The sequence below is a fragment of the Meleagris gallopavo genome, chromosome 17 (genome assembly GCF_000146605.3).
Source record: "Meleagris gallopavo isolate NT-WF06-2002-E0010 breed Aviagen turkey brand Nicholas breeding stock chromosome 17, Turkey_5.1, whole genome shotgun sequence".
Classification (NCBI taxonomy): Eukaryota; Metazoa; Chordata; class Aves; order Galliformes; family Phasianidae; genus Meleagris; species Meleagris gallopavo.
Window position 1 is genome coordinate 3,940,089 of NC_015027.2, and position 22,397 is coordinate 3,962,485.

The window sequence follows — 22,397 nt, forward strand, 5'->3', positions numbered from 1 at the left end:
TGGTCGTCTATGGTTTTGGTGGTAGCTGAAAAGCAATCAAGGTTCCATTTGAAGCAGCCGTGTAAGCAATTCTCATTTAACAGAAGACAATGAAAAATTAATCTGAACCGAGTGTAACTAAGTTTTCATAGAAACAACAAAATCACTCAGACATTATCATCTTCAACATCTGTTTACTGTCTTCATTTACAAAATTACCCATCAAGTTTTACTGTATCTTCCGGGGAAAAAAAAAAAAAGCCAACTCCAACTGTCTTTCTGAGTTAATAAAATGCTCCACGTGTAACAGGGATATTAAGGATTCCTATTCTGTAATCGTAATACTTAACAGGGATGATTGAGGTGAAGAAATGTTCAACACTCTCTCCTGCAGGTTTCAATTCCATACCTTTAAGCACAGCAGAGATCAAACGTAGCTGGCTGGTAGAAGCCCGGCTATTTTCTCCTCTCCATCACTCCCTCACCTCTCCCCTCTTTTTGATGGGCAAAGTAACACTTACATTCCTGGAAGGTTGCTTACTGTTAAACAACCACAACTTCCTTTAATATGAAATGAAAACCTTTGAGAAACTGCAAAAAGGAATAATGGAATATTTTCTGTTGGAAAATTATCATCTGGGGATGAGTCTCCCCGTATCAGTTTCTTTCAGAATTTGGGCTGTGGATTTTATTAGTGAGAGGAACATACACAACTGATTAATGCTGCACAATGTGCATAGAATCACAGAATCATTTGATTTGAATTTGAATCTGTTCCCCTGGCACACAATTGCCAACCTTCTGATAAATGCAGGAGTGGTTCCTTACCACGTAACAGCCAGATCAGCAGCTTAGTACCTCAGGAAAGAGAAGAAGATGAGAATAAGCACAAAACAACTGAATAAATTGTTCCTTGTGCATATGCCCAGAATGAACGCCATTGAAGTTTATCTCAAATGTTGTTGCTTTGCCTGACCTTTGATTAAGGAATTGGGAAGGAGTTAATTATTGAAGGGCAGTTACAGTGTGTGGGATGCACAGTTCCCATTGACTTCCTTAATTGTGCTAAAATGTGCAAATCCTGTGCACTCATAGCTGAATTTAAATTACAATGATTACAAAATATAAAGCCTAAAAAAGAGGATTTATACATGAGCAGATTTAGCCCAGACAGACTCCCTTGAGACCTAGATTGTGTTTACATGCAAAGTAGACTATGCCTTCTGAATGATCTTAAATCCTGATGACAATTATTTATATATTTAGCCACACATATACACCCCAACGTAGCTCCGGACCACAGTTCCTGCTGTTAGATGCCTTGGGGAATATCTACGAGTTATAGGCTCATCCCTGTTTTCTGGCCATTGTCCAGAAAAGCACTTTCAGTGTGTAAACAGTCCCACTGCCCTCAGTGGGTCTACTCATAGGATACATAAGACCATAAGAACATATCGCTTAAATAAATACACAACCACAACAACAATAGCAATACTAATACCTCCCTCTTACTGCTTTTGGATAGATATTTTTATCCACAGCTCTTGGGAGTAAAGTACCATTATCCTATTTTATTATATGCAAGCTAGGGAACAGAAAAATGAAGTGACTTGCCCAAGGTCATACAGGAGGTCCATCAGAGAAATGAGGACACAAACTGTAAGTGCGTGGTTAAATTGAGTACTGAAGATTCAGCAGAGCTCTGCCTACTGTGTAAGTAAGGCTTTGTGTATTCTGACATTCATTTAAAGGAAAACAGTGAGCTTATGTAATGGGAATCAAATCTTTTGTCAAGGATTTACATCTCCTATAATGCTAGCCAACCTATCTCCACCTTCTTCAGGAAGCGTAACTAACATTTAACTCATATTCAACCTAAGAAATCCCAAAATGAAGGCTTTTATATACTTCTCATCCAGCTACAGTATTAAAGACATTCTGTTGTTCTAAATTCCTTAACAATCAATACACCATTAACTATAAAGGATAAAATAACATGCAGTATCAGATTTGGACAAAAACTCATAGCTTAATAGGTTTGAAATTCTAAAAAAGGGAAGTACTTATAAAGGAACAGAGACACATCCTCACAGCCTCCCACAAACAATTTTCTACCACAGTCAGATCTATATGTATTTTATATTCTCTAACAATGTGTATCTACCAAAATCATTCTATGGTTAGGCTGACTGGTGAGGGAAATAAGGAAAAACTGCTACAATCTGTGTGCTGTAAAAGGAACTGGTGGCAGGCTCAGGCTATCATTCTGCCTGGCTTACTGGCATAATAAACCTTGGCAACTTGTATCCATGTCATCTGGATCCAAGGATGTGACTGGCTGAAATCTGCCAATTGAATTTTATTTTCCTTGGTCATCAAAACATGCACTGGCACCAAAATAGATCTGTTTCCATCTAGCAGTATGAGTATTTGAAAATAATGTAATGCTCAGTATTATACGGACTTCTCTGAGCTTTCATTATCCTTTTGGTCAAGGAAGGGAGGACCAGTCAGAGGCTGGTGCTGCTTGCTTGACTTTGATCAATGAACTCTCTGCAGCCTCCAAAGCTGTCAGAACAGCCATTCTCAGCAGCATCAAATTCACTGTCAAATTGAAAAGGAAGAAAGGTGACATAATCCTGGAATGTTCTGGAGATTCTGACTATCCCAAATAAAATTGGGTTTTGAAACATTATCATGATCCATTAGCACATTGAGAGCTCTCATTTTGAGCCTCCCCTGATGTTAAACAGCCCAGAGTTTGAAGGAAGACACCTTCAAACTGCATTCTGCACTGTTTCCCTAGACCAGCTATTTCCTTCAAGGCACAAAATTAAAGCAGTGATAGATGAACTGCTCTGCTCTTTACTGGACTCAGTTTAACAAGGCAGCAGCAAGAAACTGTTGCTCCCCAGCTGAAACAAAGAAGGTGCAATAAACAGCTTCTACAAACATCCCCATCAAGCCTAGAGGCTCAAAACCCGGTATACTTTCCGTGTCAGGCTCTCCTGTCCATGCTCAGTTTGAGCTGCTAACAGAGGTAGTTCCCCCAGTGCCCCAAATGCCCAAGTTTTCATTCTCAACCATGTCCTGCACGCATTGTTCTCAGAATCTACAGCCCAATTTGCAACAAGAGGTTTCTATTACATATGCTAAAATTTTCCATCTCGCTTCTCTACCCTATTTTAAGAAATAATCTTCATTGCCAGGTTCTATTGTCAGATGACTGGTTGAGCTGGGAAGTAAGATTTCTGGAAGTACCTTAGTTCCATTTTCAAAACTGATGGGGTAGCTCTGGAGTTTTCAAAAGCACAAGATCCCTTCAAACTACACTTCATTTCAAATGCATCTGTATTCTCCCAGGCAGTGGGAATTCTGAGGCCTCAGAGCTTCTGAAAACTCCAATAGGTGTCAAACTGTTAAAATAACTGCTTTTTTAAAACTTAGGTACTACAAACTATAGTCATCAAAGTATTTATGCATTGCCTCACTTGGCACTGCAGAGCTAAGTGAAACAGATGGCCAACTCAGGTTTCCAAAAATGACTCAGATACTCAGGAGCCCAACTCACACAGGAAGTCAATACCAGTTAATCTTCTAAATGTCAAATGGCACTTTGAAAATAGAACATTCCATTACCAATAAGGACCTGAAACTTTGTGCTTTTTAAATGTTTGCTTTGTACCAAGTAATACCCCAGGCCCCACCTGTCTGTCATTTCATGTTCAAAGGACATGTGAATAGTTGGGTAATACAGACCTCACGGGCAGGTCATGAACAAATCAGCCAGCTCTGCAGCACTGCAGATTTCTTCATTGTTAAGAGCATTTTCAGGCAACGTGCTTAAGGTTTGGTCAGGGAGACAGAGCTAAAGAACGTAGATACTTCGAGTTAGCAGCACAGCCTTCCCTTACTTGCAACGGCTTTAGCAGTAAAGTAGCAGACACTGTGACCACTCTGTATTCAAACAAAGTCCCCATGATTTAACCACTGTTTAAAAGGAATTTAACTGAATGAAGGAGGTTTGTGTTAGACAAGCTTGGGACAAAGGGAGATTAATACACGGGTAATGCTGAGGCTTCTTCTGGATCCCCCTGATATGTGACCAAACTCTTCCACTGAGTGACAATCCCAGGGCAGGGATGGATTTCTGGTGATGGCCACGTCATCAAAGAGCATGACTCAGACAGATGCTGTTGAACCATAAGCAAATAAGAAATGACTGAATTCTATCCCAAAATGCCACAATTATAAGAAAGTGCACTGGTTTTAAAGAGAATGTTGTGGATACAAGACAGCAGCCATTTCTCCCTCCTGACACTATAGCCTCTGGGACTGGCACAGGTCAAAGCCCTTTTTGTGGCAAAGAGTTCCCATGTGTCTGTCATTAGATGATGGTCATCCAAGCAACTTCTGGTGTACTCCAAGTGGGTAATAAATCAATGTTCTACAGAGAAATTGACTGAAACAGGAGGAATGACTGAGTTGAGTGCATTTGGTATTTTTAACCTGAACATCAAGCAGATGAATTATGGTCATTATCTCCAGTACATATCTTAAAAGAGGGAGAAGTTATAAAAGTAATTTCTACCCACATCAGTAGGTCTAATACAAAGTAAAAAAGAAAAATGAATATGGAAACTCTTCTACAGGAGAGACTAGAGGGAAGTCAGTCCTACAAAAAATTTAAGGTTAATTTTACAGATTTTTAGGATGCTCTGGAAGAGACTGCAGATTTAGTACTTGCAAAACTAAGCTTTCCAGTATCGTTGCAACTTATTTCAATTAAAATGAGAACAGATTTGGGTTTGGATATATATATATCCACTATACCACTGTCAAAATGTTGTCACTAACTGATAGCAACATGGAAACGCTCTGAGTCTGTTTTTCGTGGCCTAATAGTATGTAATAGTAATGCACAAAAGGGAGTCAACACCATAAATGGTGTACAGTAACCTATACAGTTATACATTCAAAGCATATGCTTCTCTCCTAAAACTTTCTGCTTACTCTTAGCACAATGTTATTTTTGACACAAAGGACTTCACCGTATCAGCTCCAGGGAAAAGGGTGACTTCCTTTACAAAAATAACAGCCATTATAGCTCTGGATTCTCTTCCACCAGTTGTAATTTCAATACCTTCTTTTAAAATTTAAATTACATCTAGTTAGTGAAGTGAGAAAGACTTCTGGCATATTTTCCCTGCATCTAATAATCATTTCCATTCACTTAAACTCTCTTTTTCCCTATAGAGGATTATTATCATCAAGCTACTCAGAGAGTGACAATAATTGAAAGATTTTGGCTATTGGAGTCAGAAGCATCAAGATCTGAGAAAGTAATACAGAGACAAGGAAGACAGAAGTTGAAATGCTCACGTAATCTGCACCTGATTTCAATTAGAGATAGAAAACTCGTAGAGCCTCAGGAGAGAATTGGTCTGGACAAGCATCTCCTCGTTTCTATCCTGCTCACACATAGCGGTTCTGCTCCCCACACTCCTGCCAAGCCTGCCCACTCGGTGACCCAGCTAATTACCCCTCTGATTCCTTCTCTTCTTCAAACCCACACTGCTGAGATCAGGAACACAAGGTCAGGTGACTTAGTGCACAGGTCAGTGCTGATCTGTAGAGCATCTCAGGCTTCTGAACTGTGGAGAAGCCTTGGGATATGAAGAGCCCATCTTTTCCTAGCTAAAAGGAGCTACAAAATTAAAGGGTTGACATAATTTACTGAGTCTGTCTTTAGGAACATCTGGAATAGTTCTAATAAACAGGCTAAAGGAAGAGTTAGATTTCAAAAACTGTATTACTGCCTAATTGTAAGAATCAATGTTTAAATAGCAGCATCTCTAAATCTTGCAGGGTACATAATGTCAAATCTTCATGTAAAGAATTGGACTAGAAAAGAATTTTCAAAAACCTCTCTAGCATTTTCATTGGAACAGATCTTTCTGTATATTTTTGACTTTACTCAGGAAATACCAAATTATCAGGTTCAATTGTAAAATAGCATACAGAAATTAAAAATCTAGATACTAATGTGTGAAGATTTATCTTATGATAAAACGTTGAATATATAGCAAAATAAGGAATAGAGGAAATTGAGTGTAAGAAAATGCAAGGAAAAAAAACAAAAGATGAAAAAGAAAAAACATTACCGAAATAAGAAAAACTTCTTGTGCAGAGCTGAGCTATTCAGCATTGATTAACATTACAAAGGGATGAAGTCTCCAGCAATCTGAGCAGTACTTCACCCACCACAGCCCACCAGCACACCACTTCAGAGTAGTCAGGATTAATGGCCTTGCTTACTGGCAAAATGAACTCATGCTTGTATATACATGAATAATTTCACAGAATGCAACAACAGCTATAATAGTGCCTGACAAATATTCCAGTCTACTGTTTACTCCAAATAAAATAGCACTTTTTTTTTTATTTTTTACTTTGAGAGAGTGTCACTGAAACTAAATCTCTCTCTGTCTGAGGTACATAGGGAATTCAGAACTGGTGGCAGAGGAAATATGCCATCACTGAATTATGATTTACTGCACTTCAGTATTTAAAGTATTTATCCATCCAGCCAATGGGTCATGGCCAAGCTACAGGATCTGGAAGCACTCCCATGCTCATGTGCCTGCACTTTTCCAGGCTGCATCCCTGCTTAAGTGACTTAAGTGCAAATGTAGCCTTCCTCTTCCAAGCTTCATGTGAAGCAAGTCAGGCCACAGGTCATAATGTGCTCCAGCTCCACCAGATACCTCATTGCTCATGAGACCCTGACAAGAGATGTGCTTTCTTAAAAGGAGAACTGTGTGGGTTCAGATGATCTCAAGAAGAAAGGAATAGAACAGGACAGTAACAAACTGAATCCCAGACCTTCACTTAGTGAGGAGGGTAAAACCAAAGTGTTATGAAGTGTTAAAGGTACTTACAAAAGCAAACAGAAGGGAGAGGGATGTTTGAACCTTTGATTGAAGAGCTCTAAGGGAAGGATGCTAAAACAACTTGGGAAAATCTGAAGAAAACAACAGAGAGTTGTTGAAAGGAAAACATTTCTTTTTTGTATCCTCTGTCCTCTAGGCAGCTCTGTTCTTAAATGGATTGAGATTTTCAAGCTGTTCTGAAGCAGTTCATCAATAGAAGGACCTAAACTAACGGACAATCTTCTCCACACTTCACTGAATGCTGAATAAGGCTCCGAATTCAAAACCTGCTTACTTTTTTTATTTTTTTTTTAATAGTTAGATATTAATTTGCATTTAAAGAGCATAACAACTTCTACTGCCAACTGCAGATACATCATTTCAAAACCAGCTGTTGAGGTGTAGCACTTAAGCCAGAGAAATCAGCATTCCTCTGAGAGTAGATAGTGGTGAAGAGAGTTTACACTTCTTAAACATTTATGAAGTCAGAGCCTATTTATTTATGCACAGCGTGGTTGGTCAGCTCTGTGAAAACCATTGTCCTTGAATGTCTTAAGTTCTACCCTAAATGGAAGTCTGTTCTGTGACTCTGGATATCTCCTTAGGTGTTTTTGTTTGATTGCTTGGTTGGTTGTGCGCTTTGTCTTTGTGTATATGTATACTTATTTATATACATTTTTATACTGTATATAAATTCACAGAGTGATTCGGATCCGGAACAAATCTCTACTGATTTGCATCACTAAAGGACGTGGCAATTCTATTTGATGACTGTATGTTTCATCTCACCTCAGCAATTCTATCAGCCCCAGGAATAGTGAAAAGAGCAGGAGAGGCTGCCTGTCAAAATAATTTATACAGATTTAATTAAAAGAACATGGCAACAACCCCCTACTTGAATGGTTCTGGGAGAAATGTTAGTAAAAGCTGAGTTCTAATGTGATCAAGTCCCCTGCAGTTACCATTACACTTCTAGGTTAATTTTTCTAAATAAGAAAACTGTTAGGAACTGCTTGTATTTACTACTGCTTATCTTTAAATGCTGTTCATCTGAAATGAATAAAAGCTTACTGGTTCACCACGATCACAGCAGGTAAAACCAATCTGTGGAACTAAGCTAGTACAGACAGCCAAACAAATATCCCCTCCCAGTCAGTCTCATTCAATTGCTGTGCATTTCTCAAAACAAAAATTGAGAAATAGCATCTCCAAGTGGAAAGCATTGTCATACTATCAGTTTTACACAGATAACAAAAATGCCATAAGAAATTATAATCAAATACAATTAAAGCCTCCAAATCTAGCTGAACAATTGCTAAACTAACCACAGAGTATATTCCTTTGGGGATTGTCAGTAGTACTTGCTGAGCTCTGATTTGGTTGAAATCTAATTGAGCAGAATATTTCTTGCAAATTATATACATCAGAAACATCCTTTGCTTTGTATATTACATTGAACATTGCCACACAGAAGCTGTAGACTACTTAGGTAAGAGCACAGATACAAACACTGAAATTCTTGTTAGCTGGCTAAATATGCCAGTCTCATTAACAGTAGCTGAAATCGGAATAAATTCAGTGGCTGAGGTCACTGAAATACTCTAGCAGAGCCATTATTGAATTTCTACTAGTGTGATTACAAAGAGTGCATGCTTAGTCCATTAATTTACAGCATGGAAACCAAAAATCAATGAGGTGCTACTTAAAACTGCTTTTGTAATAATTACGATCATGTACGAGGGTATACGTGTGGTAGGGGAGTGTGTAAGCTGTTGTTCAGTCTTGAACAGGAAAGAAATTGCCTAGTTGAGCTGTATGTCAGAGACAGGCATAGACACAGCAGTAAGAACTACACTTTGGGTGAAATTCAGACTGCAAAGGAAATTTTGCTATTTGCTTCACTGAAGCTAAGATGTCTCCACTGGAAATTTAACTGGAACTGAAATTCCCAGCAAGCAATCTGGAATTCAGCATTGATCTATCCAAAAAACAGTAGTACAGTAAGCATCTCAGTTTTCTTTAATAAAACTGCTTCCCAGTGAAATTGCAATTGTGTTGGTAAAGAAATAATGGAAAAGTTCTTTGTGAATGACAGTAGAATAAACTGACATTCATCCTTTCGGTGGACTACACTGATTTGTTCCAGCTGTACACACTCTGCACTTGGACCCTCCAAAGTAATAAGGAAGCATTACAGATTTTCCCAGGAAATTTCCTTAAGAAAAAAGTGCATTCAAAGAAAATTGGCAATTTTGTATAAAATTGTTAGTCCAATTTCATTTTCCATTCTTAATTTTGAAAGTGTTATAAAAGAAAATGCTTGCTTATCTTAATTATCCAATATCATCTACTGAAAGTAACAGAACCCCAGGCATCTTAGCCAGTCAGAATTTGATGGATCATAACTAAGCTTTTGAGAACTTACAGCCATCTATTGCTTTCTAAAATAGCCTACTTCTCTATTGCTCAATTGCCAGGAAATACAGAGTATCCCCTAAAACACTCCTTATGTCCCTTCAGACCCACCGATGTATGTAACCAAACCCAACTCAAAGCAGGTGATTTGTACATGCATTTAGGACAGTAAGATAAATTCTATTCTGATTTACACTTAAGAGACTGTGGCTAAATAGAAACTGTGGGAAGAGCACTGTACTCATCAGAAGTTTTGCTGTAACTTTCCTAAGATAACTGCAGAAGAGTAAGGTTTTCCAAGCACTGATGTAATGTTGCTGATGCACTACGTGTGGGAACAGCACAAGGGGAAGTCTGTAACTGAATGTTGGAGTCTGGCACCACAGCCTACTGCAAGATTCAAACTGACACATCAGTAGAGAGCAGTAAGAAAGGCAGGCTGAGACTGCAACCAAATGCACGTGGACCGATGTACTAACCACAGGTGTCAGAGGAGGTCTTCAGATTGTTCCATTTCAGAATCACATGCTGGTTTGGTACTCAGACTGATTCATTTATAATCACAGAACTGGATACTGCAGATGAATTTAAACAAACATCTTATGACTGTGTAAGGCTTGATCCTGTTTCAAGTTATAGAAGTGGGAATCAGTAGCTTAATTCCACTCAACTCAGTGGAACTAAACCAGTGTAAAACTGGCATTAATGAGACAACAGTCAGGTCTGCCAAGTGTTTACGAAGACTAAACATTCTCTATGAAGCCCATATCAATCATATGAGTGGTTTTAAGTGATAATTTTAATGTGCTTATGAAGTCATATTTTCATTACAACTATCTCCAATTGGAAGACGTGCAATGGCTGTAATAGCAGAGCCTAATAAAATGCAGTTGAATTCATTCTGAGTTTGCTTTCTATTTTGAAATTCTTTCTATTAGTTAGGCCTCATGAGAGGTACAATAATGAAAGGTAGATTATGTGGTCTCTGAACAAAGAGGAAGCAGTGCAGCAGTAGTGCTTAACCACCCCTTGCAGCAGGTACACAAGTAACATCACTTATTTAATTACAGTCTCTGGCAGCTAGGAGCAGAGGTTAGTGATTGGAACCAAAGTGACAGCCAGGAGTGGTGCCTGGAGAGACAGCACCACACAGCACCACCAACACACCATAAAATCCTCCCAGTCAGCACTTACCATCATCTGCTGGTTTCCTACCAACATCACTTAACTCGTAAGACTTGCAACTAAATCCTCTATATGAAAATTCTGTCTCAGGTAGCAGTTTGCATTATTATGCAACAGCAAAGTAAGGAAGAAGAGATTTCGTCTGTGTTTTACATAGGTAGCAGTTCATCAAATTGGAGTCTTTGTGTGGAAAAGTAAATTTCAGTCAGCCTGTGCAGAAATAAGTAGCTCACCTGTCTAACACAGCATTCTTTGCCCCCAGAAATGGAAAGGTCTCAGGTAAACAGTGACACTTGACCCCAGCCAGCAGGTTAGCTGCTACTGATCTGACAGAGGCACAAGATGGGGAAAACATTCAAAATTATCCAATTCTCTTCTATGTGATTATAGTGTATTTTCCAGAGGCCTTTATTCATCAGTTTTAAGCATCTTGAAAATAAGATGCCCATCAACTTCTTGGAGGAAATGAACGCAGGACTTGTGTTCTTAGGATCACTGCATAATAACCCTACAATAAAACTCAAATGAGCTCAGAGGAGTTTCGTATTTACAAAATTCCTCATGAAGCAATGGCATAGAGGGTACACATGTGTATGAAATATTTCAATTTGCTCAGCTGAATACTAACAAAGATCTTATTCACTATATTCTAGAAAGGTTTGGCTTTTGGTGCATTTTCCTAAATTTTCTTCATTCTTTTTTGCCTGACTGATTTATTTCCTCTGCTGTGAAAGTTACAGAGAAAAGCAGAGTTGCTTGGCAGCGTGATGTGGGATTGCTGAACTCAGCTGTTTATGGCTTTCAGCAGATGTTTCTGCTTCAAAGAGAGTGTGAGAAAAAATACACATGCACAAATTTCTCCCCCTCCCAGTTCTGCATCTTTTGTCTCTTATCTTCCTCTGTCTCCAGATCACAAGGACAGCTGTGTTACAATAGCTGCTACAACATCCTAGCCATGGCAGCTCTCTCAGACAAATAAGAGCTGACCTTGCCTAAAATTAAAGCTCAAGACTTAAAGCGCAAAGTGAAAAAATTAAGAGAAGTGTCAGCCCATGAACATGCTGCATCAGAAAGACTTTCACAGACAACCTAGCCATGAATTGTATCTCATTAAAATGAAGAGCAATGAGGACTGCTGTGTGTGAGAGGCAAGAATACAGCAGCTTTCTGTAGAGGATGCAAGTGGGACAGGCTGCCTTCCCTACTCTATATTCCAGGCGCTGTGCAGAGCACATGCTCAGACATAAGCCAAAGGCTGAAGAGTAGAAAGTATGTTTTCCAGTCAACCTCTGAGAAATGATTATTTTGTCAGAAATCAAAAAATAATCTCACCCTGGATATCAGAAATTATAGTTATTATTGAATCTGCCTATCAGTTTGGAATGGATATAAAACTGTTCCATTACTCCACGATTGCACACCCTGCTCTATTTAATATGTGTGGGGCTTTGCTCTATTTACATAACAATGAAATAAAACAATACTTTCAACCTGACTGACAGAATGGGAAGGAATTGGCAGCATATGAGACAGTTTTCTCAGCAAGGCTGGGTTACTGCATGAATTGGCTAAACGTCCAGAATTTGGTTTTGATAAGTATTGTGAAGAGCTCTTCCAAACTCTCCGGATTTGCTGAGCAAACAAGCCTGATGCTTTCATTTGTGCAAGAAAAATGTGAAGAATGACCTTTCTCTTTGTGTTCCGGTCCTTCTGCTTCCCAACAGACTCAGCAACTCCAAAGCAGACAAAAATATAAGAATAAAAAATAAAATTATTGGAATTAGGCTGCAACATCTGTAGAGATGGATCTAATTTCATGCATCTCATTGTCTCCTCTCTATTAAACAGTTCCTAAACTGTAAATACTGTAAATTTAATATGGTATGTAACTACAGGCTTTCAAACAGCTCAAATTATAGTGCCTTTTTCAAGTAGATGACAGAGTATCATGACCTCTGATAAGAAAGAAAATACTTTCTGTTTAGTATCTTCCACAGCACTTGTGCAGATCCCGTTGGCTTTCTGGCTTGGCCTTTTTCTGTCATAAAGCAGGAATCTATGCTGATACAGGGTAAGCACAGATTTCTAGCAAAAGTATTGACTGATAGCAGTGTTATTTATTTTGACTATGGCAGGGCCAAGACACACCAGGTATAGAGCTGGGCCTTGCATGGAGGTGCTAGATGAACACTGAACAGACATGCTGTCATCATGACAGTTATGACAGTTAACTCAAATGCAATCTTCCTGAACTCGTACTGCTGAACACACTGAATCAAAAGGGTGCATCAGCTTCAGTCAGAGCGCTTGCTCCCGTGGGCTCCCAGCAAATTTGCTTTCCCCTAATGCAGCTGAGGGCAGCCAATTAAGTCAAAACCACTCAGGATTCATATGGCTCAACAGGTTGCCCTGCTTCCCACAAGTACCTGCTCAAACAGCGAGGCGTAAGATACAAATATTCCCCCTGAAGACAGCTCATGCAGACACTGCAGCAGACAGACAGAGTGAGGCAACGGAAACGGACTGTCTGCCTCCTTCCTGCAGACAGCTCACTCTTGAAAGAGATCCGAAAGGCATTCTTCATCCTTCCTCCGTCCCCAGCTCAGTGCTTTGATAAACACTCCTGACTTTCAAAGCAGCAAAAGAGGAGCCGTATGAAGGGCTCCTTTGGGAAGCAACCTTCTAACCCCGCTCTTCTGCGCCCTAGAAAAGACACTATTACGAGGCACAGCTGGCTGATCCTCTGCCATATGTGCAGATGTCCAGCGAATCTTTGGCACCTACAGCGTGCGCTGGAGACATCTGTGCCCTAATTTGACCTGAAGCAGGCATCCTAACATAAAGAGAAATCTTAAAATGCAAAGACAACGGGCGAAGATAAATCATTGGGTAAATCAGATGAGAAAGCGTGGAAGGAAAGAACCTTTAAAGCAATGGGTAAAGGCTTAGTTTTATTATTCCTGAAATTGTTATTGAAAGCTGTATGTGTAAATTCCTGTGTGCCATTTTAAGCAGACAGATGCACATCACATCGTGACTGGCATTGGAAGCTCTGAGGGTTGCACTGGTAACTTGCCAGCAGCCTGAGACTGCATCAAAATATGCAAAATGCTTAAAATGCAATACTCAGAAGGCCATAACGCTTCTTCACATGTGACTTTCATATAAATGAAAGGAAATTAATTCTCTCTTGGGCTTCAATAATAAAAGATATCCACTGCTGATGTCTTCCTTATAAAGCATTTCTCTGGTCTGTACAAACCAGCTTCCCAAGCATCTACTACTACCCTACTAGCAGCACCATAAGCCATGTGAACTCTGATCCTGTCTCAGTTAACAGTCAGAAGGACAAAAAACTGTAATGAAAAATCCTGATTCATGAGCACCAAACCTTCGAGTTCTTGTGAAAACTGGTGTCTTCTGCTCAGACTGTAGGGCTCTGTGACCAACAGGCACTGCTGCCTGTCTGCTGAGCTTTGCAAACCACACTGACCCCAAACTGTGCCAAGGGAAGGTGACTCGGATTTCAAATAATTAATAACTTCAAGCTCATTTGTAACATCTGGACAGTCTTCTGTGTATCCACACGCTGGGCACAGGCAGTTTGTCTTCAGGTATGACCAGCCACACACACTGCATGGCTAGCAGTTTTCCAGGTGTCAGGTGTGCTGCACACATATGCTTTACTTTTATGTTTTCCATCACTTTGCTGAAATCCCCACATGGTGCTTCCAGACAGAGGAAGGGCCTGCACACAACTGTAAAGGCTTTGTTGCTTTCCTCCATGCCCTGATGATATGAAACATGAGCTGGTAACATCGTTAGCTTTTTCCATGCGATACTCAGACAGCGTTTAAAAAAAAAAAATAAAATAAAAGTGTGTGTGCTTGTGGCAAGGGAAGTAAGTGATTGTGACACAGTCTGAAACATATAAACATAACATCTGGAAGCACTCTTCCTGAGTCTGCCTCTTTATCAGACAGATGGCTGGAGAGCTGTAAGCCCACGGGCCTCTCAAAAGGTTCAAGGCCAAGAGGATAAAGTGCTACATCACAGCAGTTTTCCATTATGTCAGTTTTTCTAAATGTCTCTCCATTCTCCCACACTCTGTTTCTCTTCCCAGTTAGGGAGACAGGCACTGCTGCGCTAGCAGAAATCGGGAGCACTGGGTGACTCCACTCTTGTGCAAACAAAGCAACAGTGTACAGCATCCACAGGCAGAGACATCAGCCCAAGAGCAGACTGAAGCAGCTCATACCAGCCCACCTCTAGATTTGAAGGAGTAGGAAGAAGAGTCAGGCCTAGATCAGACCCTGTTGCTGCCTCTCAGTGCATGACAGTGCAGGCATAGGATATCCTGGCTTTGGCAGAGAAGCCAGCTTAAGAAATTCCCCTAACCCTTCATGATCCTACCCTTAATCTACTGTTATCATCCTCACACCTGACATCACACCAGCTGCTGGTTAAAAACAACCTTTGGTCTATCTCAGAACAGCTTTTATATGCTGTGATAGCAACCCAGAATGAGCTACACAGCAACTGTGAGACCTTTCACTAAAGCTGCTCTCAGCATAGATGTGGTACATCATAAACCAACCATACTTGCCTTAGACTGGAACCAAACGGATGCAAGGCTAAGACACACAACTGGTAGTAATAGCAAACAGAAATCTCTATCTGTCCTGAGGACACATTTTAAACCCACCAGCTGTCCTCCAGACACAAGAAACAACAAGGGAAAACAAATGACCAAGCAGTAGTCTGTGTCTTGTTTTCACTAATCAACACAGTTGCTTTCTTCATCAACAGTTACTTGAATCTCAGCACAAATGGCATTATGAGGCAAACAAACATTGCTGATTTCAGGCTGTTTTCGGTTGCTGTGATGGTAGAGTCTTTCTGAATAAATCAAAGCTAAGCTATGGCCTGTGGTTTAGTGGCACAAATTTAAAGAGAACAAATATTTGTTAAAAAACTAAAAAATCATGGCCCACATATCCTCAATATTTAGCCATAAGCAATCATTGATATGATTTACCTGAAAGATGTCCCTTTGTTTTTTATTACTTACATTACATGATGGCTGTTAGCAGCCGAGCGGTGCTGCATCCGGATACAAACTGCTTGCTTCACAATGCTTACATCATATTTATATCCATACACTAACAAGGCTGGAAAGAGGCAAGGAAAGGAAAGCAACACGGCAAGAAAAATAAGTAGCTTTATTGAGTCTGGGTGTTTGTTTCCATGGACGTGAAGGGGAAAGAGTGCAGTGGCTCACCATAGTGTGCCTAGGAGAATCCCCAGTAAAACATAGCATGCAGAGAAATGCCAGAAGTTCCAGAGTATGTGCTTAACTACATCACGCTCCTCATTATGATCAGAATGAATCCCGGGGTACAGATTTATCTAGTTTCCACAAGTTTGTAGGAGGCAGCACACCAAGGCACTAAGAATTTTCTACGTATTTAAGAAATATTCTGACTTCTCAGCCAGAATGGCATATGCAAAAATATGAGGAGAGAGGCAAATTACACCTGCTGGTTGCAACTACAGAAGACCCCTCGTTCTTCTTTTCTGCTAACTCAGTTCTCTGAGCTATGATAGAAAGAGCTGGTCATGCCAAGGAGAAGAACATGCTGTTATGCTCATGACAAACTGCGTGAATGTTCATGAGGCATTCAAGAAGTGTAAATGTTTACTACTTTTCCAAAACTCTTAGGCAAAGGCTATGGGGAATACCTCTCTCTGCTAAAATTAACCAATATCTATGAATTTGTTGCAGGAAAAGATTACTCTGTGTTGATGCTGGAGCTCAAGCATGGTACCTCGCATCTACACTGACCTTGCTACAGAATTGCACATTGCCCAAATGAACTACACTGCTAAACCACCTTGAAAAAGTTGGTGGCAGCACAGAAAGAGCCCAGATGGGGCTTGCAATTCCAGAACAAGTTTAATCAACTAACTAGAATATTTGTGCTCTGCACAGTGGGCTCCAAGTGACACTGTAACTGCAATGCTCACAGCATCCTATGCTCTACCAGTGGGATCCCAGTACACGCAGTAGGTTTCTCCATCCAGCTCTTCCTCATACACTGACATTTCATTCAAACCTAGGCTTGTCAGGCTTTCAGAAGACAGGGACTATTTACATATACAAATATAGAACGGCGTTCATTAAAACATTGACTTTTATTTGCATAATGAGCACTAAAAATATTTTTATAGGTTAATTATATTTCATGCAAATTATATTAAGAAGATTTAATTTGGGATTTTATAACCTGACTATTATAGCTCTGCAGTTGTAAACACACACACAATTACATGCTGTTCTACTAAAGCCACCTTTTCCCTTTCAAGACTTTTTTTTTCTTTCTTATTTCTGGCAGGATCTGGTGATTTATTTTTACTTTTCGTTCTCCTTCCCCTCCAAATTCTCCACTGGAAATCTCACTAGCTGCAATGTTACCAAGAGTGAAGCACGCTGAATCAGTGAGCTGCTCATGACAATAGAAATTTTCACACTTTGTGGAAATCTAATGCTTCCCATGCACTCTGATTGGGCACAGAATATAAATGTTCAAGCCTGCTCAGTTTTCTGTGCCTGAAGGTGATACAAACCCACTGCATGGGAAAGCAATGACTAACCTAACATCCAGTGAAGATTTTATGCCACTCTTCAATGAACCCAGGTTTGAGGCCAGTAATAAGTGCAGAGCTAGGGAAACATTGTTCAGATGTGTACTAAAAAATGCTGTGCATGGACTAATGTACAGCAGTTTTGTAAGTGTTCATTAATATGATACCCAGCAAGAGCTAAATGATTTCCACTGAAACCAGCAGTAAGTGACTACACTAGGTGTCATGAAAAAGTCAGACTGACTGTAAAAGCACCACTTTTACGTCCATGGAACAGCCAGACCATGTCTCAGCACAAACCCATCACAAAGGAAAGCAAACACTGGCAGTTCATACAGCGCTCACTGGAGTGCATGGCTCTGTCTGACAGTTACCATACGAAATGCACAGTACCAGTACCTGAGTTACCAGTGCATGGCCTGCCAGTTCTGGAAGAAGTACTGCTTTGCAAAAGGGGATTTTTACTGTATTGCATACAGGTCACTATATACCAAATCTTTAAGTTATCTTGTACCAATGCCTGAAAGTTACAGTGACAAGAATTGTTTGCTTGACAAACCATCCACAGGGGCTGTGATATGTTCAGAGAAACAAGCTAAACATCATGTTCAGTAAAAACCTCTTAAATTAAGGAATTTATATTCATGTCAAAATGATCCCATCTCCAAGACCTAGCCTATTTTCTTCTCTTTTTTTTTTTTTTAATTTAAACTGATTAATTTTATTACCAGGAAATTGAGATGTCCTATTATGGATCAGCAAATGGTAGTTAACATAAGTGTCTCCAGATTTCCAGGCTATAGTTTTAGTAGCTATGAATAATAGTTATGATCCCTATGTCTTCCAACCAGTGAATGGTATTATGGATATAAATGAGCTTAAAGTGCCAAGAATATGGGGTTTCATACCTGTTCCTTGAACTTGGTGCCATCCTCTGACAAATAACTGTTGTGGTTGAATGCTTTCCACCATTCCCCACCTCTTGTTTCACATCCCATTGCTGTGGGTCACTTGTCTTTGCGTTGAGAATATTTACACCTTTCTTCACCTTTGCCCTGTTTGAAACAGAAATGGTAAAAAGCTTATAAGACAGACCTTCAGGACTATGATTTTCCTAATGTAGCAGAGACATAGGAGTCTCAATATATCAACAGTCAGCTAAAAATTAAACATGTTTCTAATCCTTCAGTAAATTAAGAAAGTGATTTCATGAATCATGAATGCCATCATGAAGGCAACCTATTGGGTTTTTTGGACAGAACCAACTAACTGTGCCCCTTTTGATGTTCTGCCAACAGTAAGCTGGAGATATGACAAAAACTTAACTTGCAGGAAAACCTGCCCTTGAAGTTCATTTCTCCATTCCAGTAACAATTTCTTTCAAAGATAAATTTGTCCCGACCTAACAGACTTGGTAAGGCTCTGTTCACCTGTATCAGGACAAGTTTGTAGTTCATCGTTGCACAGATGAATATTTCTCTAGAGATTTTTTGAACAATCTATTGATATTTTGTATGGCATTCTTGTAGATACCTATGGATGGATTGTTGCTCTTCTGCCTGACAATTCCATCTCTGTGACAGATTTCCAAAGAAATTTCTGTTTCTTTTGAAATCTCCAGCCTGGAGAGAATATTAGTTAATACAAGACTTTTTAATTTAGCAGTATTCTTCTAGGATACAAATTTCTGCCACTGTTAGTTGTTATGTCCTCTGAAAAATTAACTGTATTAATGCAGTGATGCTAGTGTCATCTGCAATAACTGCATGGAGGGTTAATTAAAGAACATCTGCTTAATTAAGTAACATTTGTATGAAGTCCCAGTAAAGATGCTATTTGGGTGCAGAACACTTAACTTCTGACCTTCAGCTCTATTACAAAGCATCAGCAATAAGCAATATAGGTACTTATGCAGACCTTCCTTTAAGAGACAGGACAAAATTCCACCAGACCAAAGGACTGACGTAAGATAGTGTGAATGCATTTCTTTAGACACTAAACACTTTAAAAACACAGTCATGAATAATTTGAGACAGCGTACTTGTCTTCCTGCAGCTTTTTTGTTTTCTTTTTTTTAACACTGAGACAAAACATAATTTAAGGCATTGAAAAAGAAAACATTGTTTTTCCTCAGTAGAAAAGCAGAGTGCTTAATTCTCTCGTTTGCAACATGGAACAGGATGGACCATCACAAATTACAGCCTTGTTGTAGCAAAACTAGTGCAAACTTGACAAACCCTGATGCATCTCTAGTGCCGTCTATTGAATTACTCAGAAATAAAGCTAGAAAAAGTAAGGAGATAATCAATTCTGTTACTGAAGGTTCATTAAAGCATTAAGCCCCATTAAGCTTTTCAGCATGCAGTTCAAATAAATGAACAATATACAAATAAACATGTCGTGCATAAGAAAACATTGCCGCCAGTCCTGACATCTGTGCAAATTCATCCAAATGCTTTGCAAAGTATGTGTTTAAGAAGACACATGGACGTATTTTAAGATACTACTGTTGTCTAGGAAATGAGGAGGAGTAAAAACCGATCATTTAAAGACTTTGTTCAGCTGCACGAGATGGGCTTTGAAATGGCATAATGTCAGACAAAATGAAGTTCTTCATGTTTGAATTTTCAACAGAATTACAACTTCCTCAGCAGCTGTAAATTGCTCTTTCCATCATGTAGCTTGACATAGTCAATACCTGGCCTTCTATTAATTAGGATGGTCAAGGTTAGCAGTAAAATACACTGCCAGAGGACAAAAGACCACAGCTACAATGCCATTTTGTTAATTAACTACAGTATGGGGCATTAAGTTGAGTGGTTTTTCACATATGCCATTATATAAAGCCCATTAAAAAAAAAAAAAATTCTATACCAGAGTAAAGTAGGTTATGTTTAGTGAGAAAAATCAATGTTGTGATTGCACTTAGCACTGGAATTAGGGTATGAACACCCAGAAGATTGAACTTCCTAAATAAATATGCAGAAGCACAATTTGCAACTCTCCCTCTAAAAAGGACATTAAGTTTTACATAACAAGGTCAATGGATGAATCAGAATTAAGTCAGACAGTACTGAGCCCCATGCATTTTTAAATGCAATCTGTACCCATATGCTACAAATGTTTTCACTTAATTTTTTATTTACTTAGGGTTTGAGTGCTAGCAAGGAAAAGTCTATTTAATTCCTTAACAAAAATCTATTGACCTTGTTGTATGCTTGTGATTAAATATTAATTTTTTAAAATCAATAGTGCCAACTTTGTATATAAAAATTTGTAAGTTACAGTTATACCTCAATAAACCCTGAGACCGACGACCTGAAGGCCAAATTGTTTGACAGTCTCCTGTATTTACCCACCTAATCTATGCTGTATATATATTCCAGCTCTGTTTACTTAAGTGCAGCAGGCACAGCAACAATAAATGGAGATGACAAACAGCTGAAGTACTCCAGGTTCCCTTAGTGCAGGGCTCCCAGCTCCAAGTGGAAAATCTCCACTTTGCCGTGTTTGCTTCCATCCCCAGAGAGGCATTTGCACAGCTCTGCAACCCACATGCCAGCACAGCCAGAAGCTGTCACTGGGACTTCCATCCAAGTAGAGTCAGAATCTCCCACTCCAACTTTATTCTTGATAAATACTCTATTTTCTGTGCGTGTCTCTAAGTTCTTCTGTTCTTTCCACAGCGGTAGTACTGATTAACACAAGGTCCAAAGCCTGCTGACCAGTAACCAAAGTCCCCTTATCGTTCCTCTGGATCCAAATCCAGATCCTGCTAAGCAAGCCACCTACACATGCACAAAACTTCAAGGGCAGCAGCTAATTTATTTGGATTTGATGAAAAGTTAAGCACAGTTTTTGATCTCCTGTCAAAAGCAGACCTTGCAATGGAAAGATAAAAGAAAGACGGTCATTAAGAAGAGAACAGAACACCAGAGGTCAGCTTCAGTCCCACACTGTTGAGGATTCCATCTGAATGGGATTTTGAAGCTTTACGAACACATGGTAGCCGGAGTGGTAAGACTTTCTTGGTTCAACTTCTAAGGTTGTTAATTCACAGCACAGGAAATCTCTTCCTCAACTTTGTCTCAAAATGACTGGGTAACTTAAATTTCTTTCTTTAATTCTCTCAAAGGAAAAATGATAACATTCTACTGCCTGCAGAACAAGAAAAGTCTCCAGCAGCTCACTTAGATAGCATTACATGATTTTAATCAAGAACAAAAAAAGATGTTGACTTATACAATCTCACAACAAACACATTTGTCAGAATTTGCAATTTCCAACCAAATAATTAGTTTCCAATACAGAGCTGCATACAAAAACTTTCACTTAGCACCTTACCTTCCTAAAGTGTCAAACCTAGAAGTGATGTTTCTAATTATGCATGCTGATCAGCTTCAGATGAAAATCTTACCGTTCCATGTCACTTCCTCAAATTACAAGATATCTCAGCAGTCTTTGGACATAATAATATAGAAATGATAAAGAAAGTAACAGAAAAACATTTGAGTTAACAACAGCCAGAGCTGAAGATGTGACTTACAATTGCAAGAGCTCAAGTAACAGTTCCCTATTTAAATTTAAATGTTAATCTTGCATAAGTGCTTGTGGCCATGGAAGGGTTCTACCACTTGCAGCTAGTGCTATAGACAGGACAGATTGGTGCCTTCAAACCAACTTATTCTATGCTTCTATGATCACCTCTGTTACTGCAAAGGAAGTCATCCTCAAAGCACAGACCTGAGTGAGGTTGTGTTGTCTGAGTGTGCTGTGATACAGATAAGAGATCTACCAGCAAAGCAGTCTTTCTTCATGTTTCTGCACTTCCCTGGCACAGCCATTGCTGCTTATCTGATCTCTCAGCGATCCAAGCAGGAAGCTAATCTTCTGGAGATTAATGCTAGCACCTTATTCAGGCAAAGAGGGAGCAGGCTTGTGCCCTCAGCAGCAGCAGCTGGCTCCTACACTGGGTTAGCAGTTGGCAAACTGCACTCTAAGAGAAAGTTTACGCAGCAGCTTGAGCAGACAAAGCTGCCCTTGAGAATAAAAAGCTAAATCAACACTAAATTCCTAAGATCAGTAAGATCCACAGTATCTGGAATAGTTTTCCAGACACTAAACCTTCTGGTCCTGTTAGACTGTTTCTTTTCAGAGGGTTACACTTTGCTCTGCATCTCCTCATAAATGCCATGCTATTCTCAGCATGCTGTACTTTGATCTGAGCGCAGCCTGGTTTTA

The 22,397-nt window shown here is 39.5% G+C and overlaps 1 protein-coding gene across 1 annotated transcript in view; it reads right to left on the reverse strand.

Moving 5' to 3' along the window:
* Positions 1-22,397, reverse strand: part of LOC116217259 (transmembrane protein 132C-like) — a gene marked incomplete at its 5' end in the record, with an annotated part of 118,538 nt that overhangs the window by 2,233 nt on the left and 93,908 nt on the right. The window contains one exon of the mRNA XM_031555896.1: positions 18,065-18,211. Coding sequence (XP_031411756.1) covers positions 18,065-18,211 — 147 coding nt within the window. The remainder of the gene's footprint in view (positions 1-18,064; positions 18,212-22,397) is intronic.